Source organism: Sapajus apella, unplaced genomic scaffold (assembly GCF_009761245.1).
Source record: "Sapajus apella isolate SASKATOON/1434 unplaced genomic scaffold, GSC_monkey_1.0 scaffold153, whole genome shotgun sequence".
NCBI classification, from domain to species: Eukaryota; Metazoa; Chordata; class Mammalia; order Primates; family Cebidae; genus Sapajus; species Sapajus apella.
The window spans coordinates 465,532-484,393 of record NW_022437093.1 but is presented as its reverse complement, the minus strand read 5'-3'; the positions used below and the strand labels follow the sequence as shown (position 1 = coordinate 484,393).

Genomic DNA, 18,862 nt, shown 5'->3' with positions numbered 1-18,862 from the left:
TCCTAGGTGGATCATTTGGATAAGAACGGGCAATGTGCTTTGGTTCATGCTGCACTCCGAGGTCATCTGGAGGTTGTCAAGTTTTTGATTCAGTGTGACTGGACAATGGCCGGCCAGCAGCAAGGAGTGTTTAAGAAGAGCCATGCCATCCAACAGGCCCTCATTGCTGCAGCCAGCATGGGTTACACTGAGGTAAGAAGTACGCAATAGGGCTGTTTCTCCAAGCTATGTATTGAAGGACCTAGGAAACCGGGAGAAAAGACTGCATGAAGACAAAATCACCAGCCAAATTAATGTAAATTCATGATCGACGCTCTGAGTAATGAGATTAAACTCCATGAACTCGACTCAAATTCCAAAGTCCCTCAAATTGTAGGCATAGAAATGTGTGAGTTGGAAAGGACCATGGAATTGATGTAATTATTCTCCATGTTTTCCTCCCTGTTTAAAAGACAGTGGCACCAAGGCTCAAGGTGATGAATTACTGAGGTGTAGTCACATGGTTAGATAATGTGGCATAGGAAGAGCATAGCACTTAGAATCTCAGGAGGACCAGATTTGAATCGCAGCCTCGCTACTCATTAACTCTAGATCTTGAACAATTTACCTAATCTCTTAGAAGCTTAGTTTCCCATCAGTAAAATGAAGTTAATAAACTCCTTTACACAAGGCTGTTATAAGGGATGCTTGGTAAACTGTTAAAAATTATATAGTTTATTAAGGATAGTAACGATAATAGTGGCAAATGTATGGAATTGGTAGTGTGCTAGGAAATGTGTAACAACCAACCCTGAAGAAGGGTATGGGGTGGAGCAGGGGTATGTGTGTGTACATATGTTTATTATAAATTTTACTAATAGAAAGAATGTGTTTCCATGGAATACTGCACAGCCATAAAAAGAACAAAATCGTGTCCTTTGCAGCAACATGGAGGCAGCTGGAGGCCACCATCCTAAGTGAATTAATACAGGAACAGGAAACTAAATACCACATGTTCTCGGTTATAAGTGAGAGCTAAACAATGAGTACTCACGGACATAAAGAAGCAACAGTAGACACTGGGGACCACCTGGAGGGGAGAAGAAGGGGAAAGGGGTGAAAAACTGTTGAGTGTCATGCTCAGTACCTGGTTGACAGAATCATTCATGTCCCAAATCTCAGCATCATGCAGTACACCAAGGTAACAAACCTGTACATTCACTGCCCTTGAATCTACAATAAAAGTTGAAATTATTTTTTAAAAAAAGAGGCCAAGTGCGGTGGCTCATGCCTATAATCCCAGCACTTTGAGAGGCCAAGGCAGGCAGATCACCTGAAGTCAGGAGTTCAAGACCAGCCTGGCCAACAAGGTGAAACCCTGTCTATATTAATAATACAAAAATTAGCCGGGTATGGTGGTAGACACCTGTAATCCCAGCGACTCGGCAGGCTGAGGCAGAAGAATTGCCCAAACCCAGGAGGCGGAGGTTGCAGAGAGCCAAGATTGCACCAGTGCACTCTAGCCTGGGCGACGAGCAAAACTCAGTTTCAAAAAACAAACAAAAAAAGAGTATGTTGCACACAACTTACAAATAATAATGAAATATACAGTACTCTTAATTGAATGCTTTTGTTGATTTTTGCCAAATTTGTAGCTAACCTACGGTTGCAACTTACAACCACAGTTTGATAAATGGAGCTGCATCCCACTTTGCTCTTTTCTCAATAACTGTATTACCATTAAATCTGATACGTGATCTGTTAAACTACTTCTCAACCTCATACAAACTATATTAAACTGAAGCCACTTTCAGCTTTAGTACTAAATGAAGCCCTGATTTATGTTCGCCAGTTACAAGGGTGTAAATACTCCCATCATAGCCAATTTCAGTCTACCAGTGTGACATCACTGAACAAAGGCAGGAGGAGATGCACAGTGGCACATCGTTATGTAATATTCCCACCATGCAGACATTCACAATCAATATAAATAACCCCAACAGCATAGATAATAGTAAGATATAGTCAAGTAATAGGAAGTTGGGAAATTTGAATATTCTTTAACCTTTGTTTTTATGTTAATTTATTCAATTGTTACTTGGTTTCTAATAAACAACTGGCTTTCAGCATTTCTGAGAATTTAACAGTCAGCTTTCATGGGCCAGTGCAAGCATGGGATAATCAGTAAAAGAGCTACCATATCAACTGAGCTGACATGTCACCAAGGGAGTGTTAAGTAATATTAAAATTTGTATCATCTATGGGACGTTTTTTAACCCTGTGCAGTTCAAATTCCTGGAAACAGAACTGTCACTTTTGGTTGTGTTTGGAGATCATTCTCCCTTTACTAGTTCCAGAACACTCCTTATACATCTGAGAGGAAAAAGGAAGTTAAACCCTTTACTCTGAGGAAATACACGGCCAGGTGCAGTGGCTCACACCTGTAATCCAAGCATATCGGGAGACTGAGGCAGGAGAATAGCTTGAGGCCAGGAATTCAAGACCAGCCTGAGCAGCATAGCAAGACCCCATCTCTACCCCCCAAAAAAATTTTTTTTAATTAGCCAGGTGTGATGGTGCATGCCTATAGTCCCAGCTAACCCGGAGGCTGAATAGCAAAGATTGCTTGAGCCTGGGAGATCAAGACTGCAGTGAGCCACGATCACACTACTGCACTCCAGCCTGGGTGACCGAACGAGACTCTGCCTCAAAAAAAAAAAAAAAAAAAAGAAAAAAAAACAGGCCCTCAGTTTCCTATGGCCTTTTTATAGGGAGGATGAAGATTGCTTCTTTAACTTAAATATGAAGAATATGTAATTTTTTTAAAAAATCTCATGCTATATAAGTGAATTCTAGAGACATGAAAACTATACCTGATAGGACAAATGCTCATCATGGAAGCTCTGGGTTTCTTTACTAGGACAGGCAGTTCTGATTCCTTTTGTGTGCAAGAGATTTAGTGATACTTGGATCATCCAAACCTCACAGGCTAGTGTCAGTAGCGTGGTTTTCCACCTGAAGTTTGAGCTGACACAACTTCTTGTTTCAGATTGTCTCCTACCTACTTGATCTTCCAGAAAAAGATGAAGAGGAAGTAGAGCGAGCACAGATCAACAGCTTTGACAGTCTCTGGGGAGAGACAGGTACCTCACGGATGTTGCTCTCAAGAATGTGTGGTGTTTGTGTGCACTCCCGTATCTCCAACCCTTATTTTTTTTCCCTAGCATACATTTGGCAATCTTCTGTCTCAGGCTTTTGTATTGGAGACTAATTCAGCCAAACTAAACAGTCAAGCAATTTTCCTCTTTCAACCCTCTTTCCCTGTGGATTGATTCTCTATACTCTTTGCACCGGAGTCTTCTTTCAAACAAAACTTTTTCCCTCTCATTTCCAAATATTTTTAAAATATTGAAAGTTACCTTACAATGTGCCAAACCAGAGCAGAAAATAATTGTAGACTTTCTCCTTTTTATGTGATCCTTGTAGTAGTTAGGGATAAGTATTTTTCCCATCAAAATAACTTTTTCCCCTTGCATTTGTTAACCAGGATGTTAAATTTTTACTCATACCTCTGATTTAACCAAATGTTACTGTGGCAGAGTGGTATCTGACACAATTAATCTAATAATACATTATGAGTAAAGTTGCTATCTGGATGCACAGTGAAGGCCCAGCCTCATGCAGTTCCTGTTGGTCTGTAGCAAAGCAGTTTGGTACTTAGGAGGCACACAGAAGCCTCTTTCTTGTGGCCTTTGTAGGACATGATTGTTGTCTTCCCTCCAAGTCTAAACTGCAGCATCTGGAGAAACATTAGTAACCTTCGATGTGTTTTTATGAAACCAGGGCAATGAAAACTGTAGAGTAACCACAGATATGTGTCATATTTTCCAGAAGTAGACCAATATTGAGATGGCCAATTTCGGGAGAATATTTCACTAAACAAGAAGGGTATGCGTTTGGGTTAGGATAAGAGTGTTATTAAAAATAAGAGATTCTTGAACCCATTTAAAATTTATAAAGACTTATTGTGGCATTTCTTCTCGTGACAAAATCTTACACTGGTTTCCTGACTTCTTTAACATCATGTGGAATGGTCCGAAACTCAGGAATTTGCTTCTCAAATAATCCCTCCTTTTGTAAGATCCAAAGGGAGCAGATGCCTGGCAGCTGCAGCTTAAGAGTCCACGACAGATTAAAGGAAAGTGTCCAGCTGGAAACAGCTGCTCTCTGGAGCCCCACCCTGAGGGAAGCCAGAGGACAGGCTGAGGGGAAAGAACTGGCCAGGACATCAGCCACTCTGGAGTACCCATATGTGTGGGACCTAGAGCTGCAGGAGGGACACATTGGTGTGCTTTTGTCAGCACAGCCTTCCCTAACACTGTTGCCACATCTCCAGCAGACCCCTTATTGCCAAGGGCATGGCTGTGTAACCACTGACAGCAGCAAAAAGAGTCATGTCCCCGTGGTGATAATGAATAGAAATTACAAGACTAATAGTGATGATTATCAAACACATTCTAATGCTGTACTTGAAAGAAATGCTTAACAGCGTTCAAGAACGGCATGAATTAAATGAGGACTTATTTTTATTGACATGAATTTCTTATTAGAATAAAACTTTATGACATCAGGATTCTTAAAATATTTCATACCTTAAAGTATACAATAAATTTTTATAGTGAATTTTGTACATATATACCATATCTCGATTTTTTTAAAAAATCAAAGTTTTATGTCAATTTGCTTATAATCAGAAATGTGTTGTGTTTGACTTATGTATACATGCAATATCATTAAAATTATTATAAACATAAAAAGCTTAAACGTGAGTTAAGATGAAATTTATTTGTAATATCTTTTGCCTTTAAATTTTTTTTTTTTTTTTAAAGGCAAGAGTCTCACTCTGTCGCCCAGGCTAGAGTACAGTGGCACAATCTCGGTTCACTGCAACCTCCGCCTCCTGGGTTCAGGTGATTCTCCTGCCTCAGCCTCTTGGAATTACAGGTGTACACCACCATGCCCAGCTAATTTTTTTTGTATTTTTAGTAGAGACGGGGTTTCACCATGTTGGCCAGTCTGGTCCAAAACCCTGGACCTTAGGTGATCTGCCTACCTCGGCCTCTGAAAGTGCCAGGATTACAGGCATGAGCCATCATGCCCGGCTGTAATACAATTTCTGTATCTATAAAAAATTATTTCAGAAAAAATTCTGGAAAATAATGTTGTCTTTCTTATGTGACAGTGACCCTCCAACTCATCATCACTAGTATAGAATGGACTTTGATTCACTTTCCTATCTACAGTGATGTTTATTAAACATACATATGCCTTTCTAACTTCAACACGTGATCATTTAAATAATGACCTGTTGAATTGTGATGCTTCCTCCCATGACAAAATCTTAGACATATTTTTGCATATAAAGGCGGTCTGTAACCCAAAGCTAGTTGGTGGGAGCTCATATCTGCAACCAGGACCTAAGTGACAATTTTTAACCTAAGGAAAACGCAATGGTCATGATGTTTCCTAGAATATGTATCACTTACTCTATCAAATCTAAGACACCATTAACTTTAAGAAACCATACATCCATTATTTTATGTGCCACCACAAAAACAACTTCTGCCAACTAAACTGACACAATTCTTTATTATCACATCATTTGTAAGATGCATCCCAATTTCAGAGATGTTAAAATGTAGAGGGAGAAAGTGAATCTTAGAATCTGTGAAATACATCCTAGTATACAATGAAATGTTAATTGGGATGTGATTTTTACATATCAGATTTTCTCAAGGCAGATCACTAAAGCATCCTGGTTGCTTTCATCCTCCTTTTGCAGCCTCTTTATCCTTCCAGATGTCATCTTACATCCAGTTTCCACCATCTGCTGATTCCACCCCCTCCCATCCCATAGTGTTTTCACAGACTTCTTATAGAACAACACAGAAGAAAAGCAAACAAGGTGACAAGATTGTTCACCACACCAACCTCTCCCTTGTGTTGTGGGCACAGACCAGGACCAGCACTGAGAGCTTCTAGCGACTCTGGAGGCCAACCCTGGAAATACATAGCCCTAAAAAGAAACCAGAGTTTACAAAACTTACTAGATTCCTTTAATTCCTGCCCTCATCGTCTTTTGCCTAGATTATTGCAACTACCTCCTAATTGAGCTTCTGCCTCTAGCCTCACCCTTTTGTGATACATCTCTCAGACTTCAGCCAGTGATCTTTTTAAGCCACAGTCTGTGTCACTGACCTTCATTTACTACTTGTAGAATTAAGTCCTTTAATGTAGCATAAAAAGACCAGTAATGATCCAGCCTCATATACTGTCTTCTCCAGTAATTCCAATAACTAAACATGTTGTTTTCCCCCTCAGTGCCTTTATTCATGCTCTCCCTTTGCCTGTCACGTCCATCCCCCACCTTCCATGCCTATAAATCTCCTGTTCATCTTTCAGCATCTAGTTCACATTGTCATCTCTACTGGAGGCCATCTTAGACACTTCTCCCTCTGTGCCTTCCCTCATACCAAGGATGTGTCTCCATTGTTCTTGTCACACTGTATATTAAGGTATTTGTGTCCTTAACCATGAGTTCCTTGAGAGCAGAGACAGTGCCTGACAAATAGCTCAAGAAATGTTTTATTAGTGTTATTTTGGATATCAGTGATCAGTTTATTTCTCCCCAGCCACTTCCCCTCCTCCCCCTACCCCTTGATCTTACATGACCTGTCTGTGCTGGGCTCTTCCAAGGTTGAAAGTAGGTGAAAGAGTCATTTGGGTCTCTGCATTCTCTTTAGTGTCGGCATCCCATCCAAGCAGACTCTGGCTGTTTCCCCAACCCTGAGCTACATCCTGTCTGCCTCTTCCAACTCTTTAGATGTTTCCCTTTCAAAAAAGACCATTTCTGTCAGATTATCTCATCAGATGCTGACAAGCTAGGGAACAAATTCTGTTACTGCTCTTTTAGGAAGAAAGTTGGCTCCTAACTGCTCTGCAGTTTGGTGTTTTAGAGAATTGGCGTTACCTTAATCTCCTTTCTTTTAGAAAGTTTTAACAGTTTTTGATAAATCTCATAGAGAATCCAACTATACAACTCTGCTCTTGGATTTTGAAAAGCCCAGATTCCGTTCTACACAGTTGTGTTGTTCTGAGATGAAACTGGCCAGCTGTGCTAATAACCATGTCCAGCTATCAACTGAAGGTTGCTGCCAAATGACATCATAACCTAAACAACGGAGATAACACAACAAAGAAAAAGGCCAGGTGGAACATTCCCTCTCATATAAATGTTATCTAGTAGGGAGAAATGGGGCAGCCAGAGCAGTGGAATTGTCAGAGTGGACAGTGTGGCTTTCCAGATGGGCAGTCGTTGTGAATATTCAGACGCGTTTTGTGAACTAGCATCATTAGTGAGAGGCTTGATTCTGAAATACTGTCTGTATTTTCTCTAGGCTGCTGTAAGTTCTTTCGTGAAAAATAATGTATCTGGTCACCTCACATAGAGATGTTTGCTGCAACCGTAGCCGCCTAGTAGCTGCTTTAAATGGGTTCAGAACGTGGGTTAGAAATTTTCTAAATGGCTTGTTTTATGCACCAAGATAATTCTTATGGTTCCTAATAAGTGTCTATCCAGTCAAATTCTTTAAACTGCTCTTACGTTCTGACCCATATACAAAACTAACAATTTGTTTTCTTACCTATTAGAAATACGAACTTGAGAAACAGGGAACATTATTTACATTTAAAAAACAAGAGATAAAACTTACTTGTCCAGCAAATAATTATAGCCATTAACACCTGAACTCATCCACTCAGGGCTTGGAAAGGACCCTCACCTCAGATGGGACCAAGCCACTGCCCTCCTGTAAGGAACTGGACAGAAATGCCAATGTCAAGAGTTCCAAAATAAAATTGAAAATACACATAAGACAAGCCATATATAGAACTGGTTTAAGAGTGCAGATATCTTCTAAAGTATTACTTGAAGGTTTATCTTTGTAGAAATTACAGGTAGTTTTGATTTTGCATATGACTCAGTAATGGATAAATTTGGCCATATCCAAAGATAAAATGCCATAATCTGCATTTAAGTGGAAAAGAATGCAAGTGTCCATTTGATGTAAATTTTATTTGCTTCTCTGAATCGATTTTAATGTTTGCAAACTGCAGTATCTGTGCCTGCTAACTATTATCATTTTCTGATTTATTATTGGGGTAGGAGGCTATAATAAAAGGAGGACCTGCTAACCACTACATCAATTTTTAAGTTAATTTGGAAAAAAAAAAATCTTTATACTCTTTCTTTAAAATGAAGTATAACTCATACATTTTCTAACAGTGTTTTCCATCCTCCTTACCCGCATTTTTTTTAAACTATAGACCTATACACCTGAGATCCCACAGTTAAATGAAACAAATACTTATTTGTTAAAAGACAGACTTCGTTTCTCTAAATTCCTCTTTCTGCTGTTGAAATGATACTCTGAGGACACAATAGGCGTTCGTAAAATCTCCTTTGTATCAGAGATCATATTGTCAGTGGACAGTGGCACAAGAATAAGAATGTGTCTGTGTTTTTCCTGATGTGTCTCTTAAACTCACTGTAGCTATTTTTACCTGTGACTTCATTATTTTATATTCAGAAGAAAATAAGTCTTTGTCATACCTCTTCTCCCATCTTTAAGACTGCTACCTTGAGTAATTCTAAACCTTATATTTAAAAAAAAGTGTTGCAAATGTGTCAGAAACTTCTGTATCAACTCATGAAGAAAAAGAATGAAAACTGGCCCAAGACCTTGGGCTGCAATTCCTAACATTGATTCTCTAGGCTCAAGAGCCCAAGAGTAGAGCTTGGCTGGAGGTAGTTCCCAGCTAATTCTTAAAGAAAAAAAAAAAAAAAAAATTCTTTACCTCTGCAAAGACTCTTGTCTTTAGATTCCACCCACACAGAAAGTTTGTAGCTAGGAAGAGGTACCAAACGAAAGGTACACCTAAGCAGAGCAGACAGTCTGGTTAGGGAAAATGAAACCAAGTGAGTTTGATTAAAGGTGATTTTTCAATAGATTATAATTGTCCCCAAATATTGTGAGGCAATTTAAATGTGTCCTTATTCATTATTTTTCTTTAGAACTTTTGTTTATGGAAAAGGTGGCGAAAATCGTTATTCTTAGAAGTAAAGTAGCAATACATTAATGAAACACAGGGATATGTCATGTTTAACATTGAGCACTACAGAGGACAAAGAAGCACCTCTCCTCAGTCTTTGTTCTCTGCCCTTAGCCCTAACAGCTGCAGCCGGAAGGGGCAAACTGGAGGTGTGCCGTCTGCTCTTGGAACAAGGGGCGGCAGTGGCCCAGCCAAACCGCCGAGGGGCAGTGCCGCTATTCAGCACTGTGCGCCAGGGCCACTGGCAGGTAAGCAGGTGGCCAGTACCAGTCCCTCAGGCAGGACTGAGTTCTAAGTCAGGACTTCTGATGCAGAGAGCAGAATGATCACAAGTAAAGTTTGGGTTACTCAGCAGTGATCAAGTTTGAGACTTGGACCTTTGTTATGAATATTCTGGTTAATTGAGCATGTAACAGTTAACATTCAAAACCATCACTTGATATAGATTGTATAGAAGGACTAACTACTTTTGTCCAGATAACAGAGTGATCTCCTTCTCACATTTTACAGTATCCAAAGACTCCTTGGAAGGTTCATTTCTCAGCAGACTTCTGCTAGTCACTTACTTGCAAGTATCTGAGACTTACTGAAAGAAAATGCAGTGAATGCAAATTCTAGTGATACAGTCCTTTTAGATGTTTGGATTCTGGATAAATGTTAATTTATACACTTGGGATGGAAAAGAAAGCACACTGATAATAATCTTCAGAAGTATTTGAATAGAAAAAAGGCCGTAGAAGCCAAACAGCCCTAAAGAGTTACCAGAGACACTTTACTATGTTCTGTTCAGTTGGAAGTATTAACTGCAGGCAGATTTGCAACCACTAGAGGGCAATAAAGGAGTGATTTATGTTGGAATTTCCACCATGGAATTGTTTAATCTACATCTTGACCTTTGTTAATTTCTTTTTTACATGGTGGCTGAGTCAAGGTATTCAGAGTTGAATCCTTCTCATTTGGCTCTCCATAAGAGAGTTAGATATTAAATCACATGGTACTAGGACTATACAGGTACTTATACGGGGTTCTTACAGTGGAAAGATACATATAGAGGTGACTTATACAGCAGTAGGAATTTGTACAGAGTAAGAGATAGTGTGCACATGTCTTCTCAGCAGCTCTTCTTTGGGCTAATTGGTTCCTGTTTCTCTGCACTTGCAGATTGTTGATCTTTTACTCACCCATGGAGCTGATGTCAACATGGCAGACAAGCAGGGCCGCACTCCCCTGATGATGGCTGCCTCCGAAGGCCATCTAGGAACTGTGGACTTCCTACTTGCACAAGGTTAGTCTTGGGATGCTAAAGCTGGCTGGCTAGTGCCCATAATTACCTGGTGAACTCATGATTTCCAGCAATGGTTCCCAGTAGATATGAAGAACAGATATTAATCCAGTTGGTTGGAAAATGAAATGCCATCTCCTCCCATCTTGTATTCAGTGGAACGCTTCTAACTCTGACACTATTTCTTTATGACTTGAGGAATTTAAATGAAATTAACATATTGTAAATTCTCATTCAGATCAGTAGTCTCCAAATTTTGATTTTTAAAAAATATATACTCAATAAGTGTTCATCTTCCAGGGATTGTGTTTTGACTTTAACTTTATCAATTCTTTTGTAAGCCTGCACAACTAATATTTTTCTTGAATTCAAAGGTGGCAAATTGCAGTGAAGACCCCTGCTGACTGTGGGATCCTATTTGGGGAATCAAGATTATTACCCTGTTATAATAAATTCCCTTTGACAGTTACCAACATCCACAAATTCCTGGTGAATGGGAAATAAGTTAAAGGAGACAGTGGTCACACCACCATTGTAAAGCACATCAGGCTCCCGTTGCTTGCTGTGACCTGTGCCTAACGGTGGCTGCTGATGGTGGACCTCTGTAGTAGAAAAAGCTCGTCACTGGTGACTCTGCAGTGCCATCTAGTGGAGCTTGAGCATTTGCATGAAGCAAGAGGCAGAGGCAGTCATTCCAGTTATCCTCCACTATTAGTAAATTGGACCCAAACATCTGTAATTATATCCACAAGCACATGTACTTTCCTTCAAGGAAATCAACCTCCTGAACAATGATGCCTAGGCCACAGCACCTGAGGGTAGTTTAATTAGAAAGAAATTAGGTTTCTTCTAAGATTTCAAACTACAGCTCAGTCAGAGACTTATTGGATCTTTAGCTGTATCCGTCAAGTAAGATTTGTTTCCTCAGACTCAAGGCTGGGTCAGAATCAGAGAGTTACTCTTACAGGTTGTGAAGTGGCTCTTGGTTCCCCCATATAAGCTACCAAAGAAATTTGCCTTCATGATGTCTATCTTCATTTCTACTGGGGAAGGCAGGAAAGAGGAAGGATTGCCTAGATTCTCAAGATAAGTTGTGTCAGGAGTGAATACTCCAGAACAAACCAAGTCCACTGAAAGAGGCAGGACCTCTTGAGCCACTGATAACCTTTAGATAGATAGCTGCAAAGTACCTGTCATGTGCCAGTAGAGGCTCCGTGGCCACAGATTCCAGGTATTTCTTTCATTCACCAATGGAGAGATTTTCTTCTTTGGACTGTTTCATTTTTTTCTGCACTTAAATGAGAGGCTTTCACTAAATAATGAATTCAACAAAGATTTATTTAGTCTATGTCATTAGCACAAATAGGTCCTATACTAGGAACTATGAGTAGTTCTGATTTTAATTAATGCACTATAATCTGTGCCCTCAAAGGGTCTATAATGTGGCAAGGAAGAGATAAAGATAAATACCTTAAAAAGCAGAGAATCCTGAGTGCTCTGATAAAGGGGTACTTTGAGTTAGACTAGGACAGGCTTTGAAATTTGAATAGGAAAAATGTCCTAGATTTAGGGAGAGGATGTAACATAGATGAAAGGCCAAAGAGGAGTAACAGGTTTGGCGAAATATGCGAGCTGTCTAGTAAAGTGTAAGAGTACTAGAGAAAGTAAAATTGCAAAGGTATATGGAAAGAAATGAAAAAGGACCATGTTAAAAGAACCTGGACTTAATTCTAAAAGAATCTGGGGAGGCTTTAAAATTTTTTAAATAAGGAATTGATGCCAGAGCATGCTTTAAAAACAATCACTCTGGCAGTATGTGAGCAGTAGATTTGATAAAGGAGCCAGGAGATCAGTTAGGAAGCCATTATAATGAAACAGATGAGCCATAAAGAGGTCCTAACCCAAGGACAGTAGCTTTCAGAATAGAACAGAAGGGCTATGTGCAAGAGGTGTTTTGGATATGAAGTCTGAGTAGATGTAGGAAGTAAGGATAGAAGAGTTAAAGATAACTCCAGAGTTGTAAGATGGATGTTTGGGAGAATTGTGATTTCATTAACTGCATGAGAGAGAAAAGAGGAAGATTGCAAATTGGATTTTGGAAGTATTTAACATATTATGGATTTGTTTCATATGTAACTCCTTTTCTTATCTTTGGAAAAATCAGTTTCTTTAATATACATCCAGAGCTTTCTTATCCTACTTCTTTCCACCATTGGAGACTTTGTCCAGGGAATTTATAGATGTTGCATCTGAAAAAAACTCCTTGGATTCTCTTCCATATTTAAATTTATTCCACATTAGAGTCAATGTTTTAATTGCAAACTGTACCCTTACCTAAATGGCTCTCATCAGGATTAAGGTATGGTCCCTTCCAGCTTTTCATCCTGCTGTGGGAAACCACAAACTCTACTGACTTCCAGGAATGCAAATGTGGTAGGCTAGATGACTGCTGAGTAAACCCTGAGCCTGCTGTGGCAGGTCCTAAGCTTGAGCTGACATCTGAATCCTGTCCAGCTGAGGGGGCAGCTAAGTGTCCTGGTGCAGTAAGTTGATCTCTGATGTAGTTAAATACGGCATGCCTACTGTGTGAAAAGAGTTAGGTACTCTTCAAAACTAGCAAATAAATGATAGGTTCCTTGTCATCGAAGGCCTTACAGTCTGGGCCTTAACCAAACGTATATTGGATTTTAGACTGATTACAAAGCAGCATGGCAGGTGTGCGTGATTCTTTCAAGTGAGAATAGAAACGTTGAAAGGAAACATGCACAATATGAAGGAGTGGGTGGAGAATGTAAAAAGGAAGGTGGAGTTACTGAATAAGGCTGAGGAGTTTAAACTCTGAATTTCTTGTTTGTTGTATTTGTTTTTTGTTTTTGTCTTTTTTTTTTTAGAGGCAAGGTCTCACTCCATCACCCAGGCTGGAGTTCAGTGGCCTGGTCATAGCTCACCAAAGCCTGGAACCCTGGGCTCAAGCGATCCTCCCATCTCAGCCTTCCTAGTAGCTAAGACTACAGGCTCACACCACCACAACTGGCTAATTTTTTAGTTTTGTAGAGACAGAGTCTTACCATGTTGCTCAGGCTGATCTCAGATTTCTGGCCTCAAGCAATCCTCCCCACCTCAGCCTCCCAAAGTGCTGGGATTATAGAAAGTCACTCCATGCAGCCAAATACTTAATTGACAAGTAAAAATTGTATATGCAGTTATGTGTTGCTTAATCATAGGGATATGTTCAGAGAAATGCATTCTAAGAAATGTGTCCTTAGGTGATTTTGTCATTTGTAAACATCACAGAATGCACTTACACAAACCTAGATGGTATAGCCTACTACACACCTAGGCTGCATAATATACAGCCTGTTGCTCCTAGGCTGCAAACCTGTATAGCCTATTACTGCACTGAGTTACTGTAAACACTTGTAACACAGTGTGGTGTCTGTGTAGCTAAACATGTCTAAACATAGACAAGGAACGATATTTATGCTGAACAATATTTATGGTTTATACAGGTTGTGTATCCCTTATCTGAAATACCTGGTTGTATGTTCTGTTTCAGAACCGTTTCACATTTGGGATTTTATTTTTTGCATTTTGACTATTTGCATTATACTTACTGGTTGAACATTACTAATCCAAAAATGTGAAACCCAAAATGCTGCAATGTGTATTTCCTTTGAGTTGGCGCTCAAAAAGGTTCAGATTGCGGAGTGTTTCTGATTTTAGATTTTCAGATTAGGGATACTCAAAGCTGCATACGTATACACTGTGGAATGGTTAAGCCAAGCTACTTTACGTGTGCATTACCTCACACACTTACCCATTTTTCTTCTGGTGAAAATGCTTAAATTGTACTTTCATAGCAATTTTCAGTTGTATATTATTAATAACTATCACTCTGACTATAGTTAAGAACTATAGAGTAGATTTAGTGTACTAGTTAGTAACTAATACAGTAGATCTCTTGAACTTATTTCTCCTAAGTGAATTTTGTGTCTTTGACCAACATCTCCCCAGTCCCCTCTCATCTCCTAGTTTCTGGTAACCACCATTTTACTCTGTGATTCTATGAATTTAACTTTATTAAACTCTAGATTTCTTTTGTGGCCTGAGCTCAGTGTCCTCTCCCGTGTTTATTTCCCCCACCTGTGGAGGGAGAAATGGCCTGGCACTGTGATCAGTGACAAACATGTCCTGGGCTCCTATTTGAGGAGACTGTCTCAAGGAGTTAGCACCATTATCAATGGAAAGCTTCTGCTCAGTTCAGAAGACATTCACTGAGCTCCAGTGTAGTGAGGCCAAGGCAGGCGGATCACTTGAGGTCAGGAGTTCAAGACTAGCCTGGCAAACATGGTGAAACCCCGTCTCTACTAAAAATATAAAAATTAGCCAGAGCTGGTGCTGCATGCTACTTTGGAGGCTGAGGCAGGAGGATTGATCGAACCCAGGTGGTGGAGGTTGCAGTGAGCCGAGATCGGGCCACTGCACTCCAGCCTGGGCAACAGAGCAAGAGTGCATCTCAAGGAAAAAAAAAAAAAAAAAGTAAAAAAGAAGAAAATGCTCATTGAGAATTTATTACCTGCAAATAGGATACATAAGAATAGATAAATAATGGAATAAGTTGACTTACGTTAAGCATATTTAAGATGAGGTAGCAGTGAACCATGAGAAGCTTCTTAGAGGCAGGAGGATGGAGATAGTTCCTGGAGGATGGGAGGATGGGAGGCAAGTCTTGGGAGAAGAAGAGCTCTTCCACATAGGGAGCAACGTGACCGAGAGTGAGGATGCAGGAGGATTTCTGGGAGCCTCGAGAGGCAGTGAGCACATCCATTTGGCTGAAGTAGAGGATTCTCACAGGGGAATAATAAAACTTAATTATAGAGAGTAATTGGGAATAGATTGTGGATGACCTTGAATACCCAATGAAACAACTGGAATCTGTGTTAGTGAAAGCTTGTAGGATGAACTTTTAACAGTTTTATTGAGACATAATTGGCATACCAGGATCAGTCTTAACATGGAAGTAGTCCAGAAGCAAGCGGTGTCATTTGGTGGAGCATGCCCCTTCAACACACTTCCCTGCCTGCTGTGCGTTTCCGTGTCTCCTCAGCCCTGTGCTATCACTTGCCTTTGCAGGTGCCTCCATTGCTCTCATGGACAAAGAAGGATTGACAGCCCTCAGCTGGGCTTGTTTGAAGGGCCATCTCTCAGTAGTACGTTCTCTGGTGGATAACGGAGCTGCCACAGACCATGCTGACAAGAATGGCCGTACCCCACTGGATCTGGCAGCTTTCTATGGTGATGCTGAGGTGGTGAGTTCCTTTAAACAAGCCTCGGGAGAGTAGGGAGAGGGGCTGTTCTCCATCCATACTAGCTGGGGTCGAAAGTGGAGTGAGGTATTGATGATTCCTGATACAGAGCGCTCAGATCTATACCTGCCAGAGAACAGGAACATTCAAATTGCTACTGAAGATCAAGAATGTAGCTAAGGCCTGAAATATCATGGCTCCATAGCCTGGTTCAGGCCAGCAGTCGAAGGGCAGGCAGCAGCCAGAGCCCTTGGTGGAACAGTGCTGAGCCATGCCTGTCCTAACTGCTCTGCTTGATCCGTGTCCTAGGTCCAGTTCCTGGTAGATCATGGGGCCATGATCGAGCATGTTGACTACAGTGGAATGCGCCCTTTGGATAGGGCCGTGGGGTGCCGGAACACCTCTGTGGTTGTCACTCTTCTGAAGAAAGGAGCCAAGATAGGTAGGAGAAGGGAAGAGGGTGTTGGCCATCTGTGCCCAGGGGCCAGACTGGTCCAGTGGTCTGGCTGCCCTGGGTATTTGGTGTGAGCGTATATAGTTCCCCCTCCTCCCTGGCCCAATTATTGTCCAAGTGAACAGAGAGGCTCTTAGCCCAGAGAAAGCGCCATCCAAGCCATGGTCTGCAGTCCCCTGTGTCCTGAACCACATGGTTCTCTACCATGTCCCTTGTAGCCTTAGCCAGGAGGCTGCTCTGGCCTTAAGCACCTCTCAGCACTGCCTCTGTTCCAGCCCCACCCTGTCAGCATCCTGGATCTCTGCACTGCGTGAGCCTTTGCTTTCCCTTGCTCTGAATGTGCTTCAGACTCAAGTCCCTGCTGCCGCTGTCCCAGCTGCTCCCCGAGCCCACAGACCTGTAGATGAGGGTTGGCTGATATGCTGGCTTTGTGCTGCCTGCCTCTCACTGCTGCTTTTTCCTTCTTTTTTTTTTTCACCTTCATCCATTTTTTTTTTCCTCTCCTACAACTTTTTGTTTTCTCCTTTCTTTGAAGGTTGTCAGACGTTACCGAGTCGCCCACGAGGTATATTTCACCGCTGTCAGCATCAGGCGTGGTCTGATGGCTTGGTCAGCTTTGCCTTCTCCTCTTTGGTTTAGCCTGCATGAGTTCCCTACACCTCTAATCTTTTAATTTACTTCACCTTAAAAGAAGATTTTTTTTAATGACTGTTGTAGAGAATAACTTGAACTTTTGATAACTAACCTTGAAAAGCATAGTTTGTAAATAATTCAGGCATTTGTAAACTAATCAATTTAACCTTTTCTTTCTTTTTGTGGGTAAAGTCATCCTCAGTAATGTTGGTTTGTTTCATGTCTGATTGACATTCGAACTGTGCTCCTGCTTCAAAGTGAATCCCAGGGAGTCCTAGCTGGTACTTACCATCTAAGGGAACCTTTAGAACTATTAGTGGTTTCCCTTCTGCAAAGTACATATTTTAAAGTTAAGTGGCTAAACATCTGGGGGTTTTGAGTCCCAAACCCAAAATAAATTACCCTCTTTGAACTTTTCAAATCCTGCAGTAATGCTTAATATAAATCCTTTCTCCCAATTTCCTTATTTAACATAATTCCAAACTAAGCCATTGCCTGCCCACATGCAGCATGCAGGCTTTGCTGCCCTCACGTGGGGCAGGCTCACATGGTTCCAATATTCTTATTTTAAGGTGAATACAAATCCAACACAGCTTCTTAGCAGCGGGAGTCACTAAAATACTCCCAGGTCTAAAAGATGAGGTCACGATTGTGGAGCAAGTTGTTCTCTCAGCAGAAATTCCCCCAGGGTATTTTTTTCACCTAGCTTCCTACCACCCTTACATTGTATGAGTTTTTTACCCATCATGCATCCTGTACACTACAGGTCCAGCCACATGGGCGATGGCCACCTCCAAGCCAGACATCATGATCATCCTGTTGAGCAAGCTGATGGAAGAGGGGGACATGTTTTATAAGGTGAGGGGAGGGAGGGACACAGTTTCTTCAGAACAGCCATTCACTGTTTCCTACGTGTAGAATCTTCCAAAGTCTTGATAATTCTCACCCTTGGTTGTAGAGGCAAAGGGAGAAAACTATTCCTCAGCGATGGGCTAATGTGTTGGGGATCCTGGGGTTCTGCCTTACCAAGAGAGCAAAAGTAGCCTACACTCGCCTGTAGCTGATCGACCTAAGGCCCTAGTTTTCCCTGGTCACTAACCGGTGGTTATGTAGATTTTTACATGGAATCTGCTAGGTAGGATTTGGAGATTCATGGGACCAGTAAAAATAAAATTACATAGTATAGCTATTTCCAGTATGTTGATCTTAACTTTCATACGTCATAATATATACGTAGATTACAAAGTATATCGTAACAATAGCTTATCAGCATCCTTGAGTAAGAAAAGGAAACCAAGACAAATAACAATTAGAAGATTTGTTTGAAATCATGCACTGAATGACAACAACAAAAAATGTGGAGTCTTTTTGTACTCACAGTTCAAGCTGAAGTCTCCATACCCTGAACACAAATAAACTCCCTTGGTCTGTTCCATGTGAAAGCCATTGCACTGTGTCGAGATCAGCTGGATTATCCTCTCCTGAAGTTGCATACAAATCCAACCCAGTTTTTGGCAGCAGGCATCACTGACACATCCCCAGGCCTAAAAGATGAAGAATAGTGGTGAAGCATATTATTCTCACCTGTGTCAGGAGTGTACAAGTTCCTAGGAGCAGAATTCTGTCTTCTAAGTACCGTTTGAGTGAGTCTTGGTAATCTAGGACTCGTGGGCTTTCAGGAAGCTTGAGCCCTGGCCCAACCTTGATTCTACATGGCTTCAAAGAAGGTCCTCATGACTCTAGATGTCATATTTATGGCCTTCACAATGGCATTGCTCTCAGGTTATGCCCTGCTTATAGCATAACTTCTGGTATTCTAAGGCAAGGAGTTCTTGTAATGAAAATATGCAGTGCCATTATTGTTCCCCTCAGAATTCTACCTTCAAAGACTCCAAATCTCTCCTTAGTGAATGGTGCTAAGGGAAAAATAAAAGACTGGGATCCCTGGGGAGCTGTAACTATAGAGAAGGAACAAAGTGGATAAAGATCAGCTAAAGGGGTGGGAGATGCTGCCTGCATCTTTCTGGGCTCAGCTTA

At 40.9% G+C, this 18,862-nt stretch overlaps 2 protein-coding genes across 12 annotated transcripts in view; one reads left to right on the top strand and one right to left on the bottom strand.

Annotated features, from left to right (window-relative positions):
* TANC2 (tetratricopeptide repeat, ankyrin repeat and coiled-coil containing 2) overlaps positions 1-18,862 on the top strand; it is a 435,131-nt gene that overhangs the window by 403,606 nt on the left and 12,663 nt on the right. For 7 of the 9 annotated variants that reach the window (XM_032266053.1, XM_032266051.1, XM_032266050.1 and 4 more), the window contains 8 exons: positions 7-192; positions 3,029-3,122; positions 9,265-9,398; positions 10,312-10,435; positions 15,566-15,741; positions 16,048-16,180; positions 16,728-16,757; positions 17,592-17,683. In XM_032266053.1, the coding sequence (XP_032121944.1) occupies positions 7-192; positions 3,029-3,122; positions 9,265-9,398; positions 10,312-10,435; positions 15,566-15,741; positions 16,048-16,180; positions 16,728-16,757; positions 17,592-17,683 (969 nt within the window). The remainder of the gene's footprint in view (positions 1-6; positions 193-3,028; positions 3,123-9,264; positions 9,399-10,311; positions 10,436-15,565; positions 15,742-16,047; positions 16,181-16,727; positions 16,758-17,591; positions 17,684-18,862) is intronic. The other 2 variants (XM_032266054.1, XM_032266049.1) reach the window with 1 other exon arrangement.
* Positions 5,610-18,862, bottom strand: part of LOC116541672 (cytochrome b561) — a 45,860-nt gene continuing 32,607 nt past the window's right edge. Inside the window, exons 6-7 of one of the 3 annotated variants that reach the window (XR_004264893.1) lie at positions 18,204-18,369; positions 5,610-6,055 (exon numbers count right to left, since the gene is read on the bottom strand). Coding sequence is in view for 1 of the 3 variants with exons in the window: in XM_032266067.1 (XP_032121958.1) it covers positions 18,297-18,369 (73 nt within the window). In the remaining 2 variants the exon portion in view is untranslated. Of the gene's footprint in view, positions 6,056-14,987; positions 15,865-18,010; positions 18,370-18,862 lie in introns of those variants that run through there. The other 2 variants (XR_004264892.1, XM_032266067.1) reach the window with 2 other exon arrangements.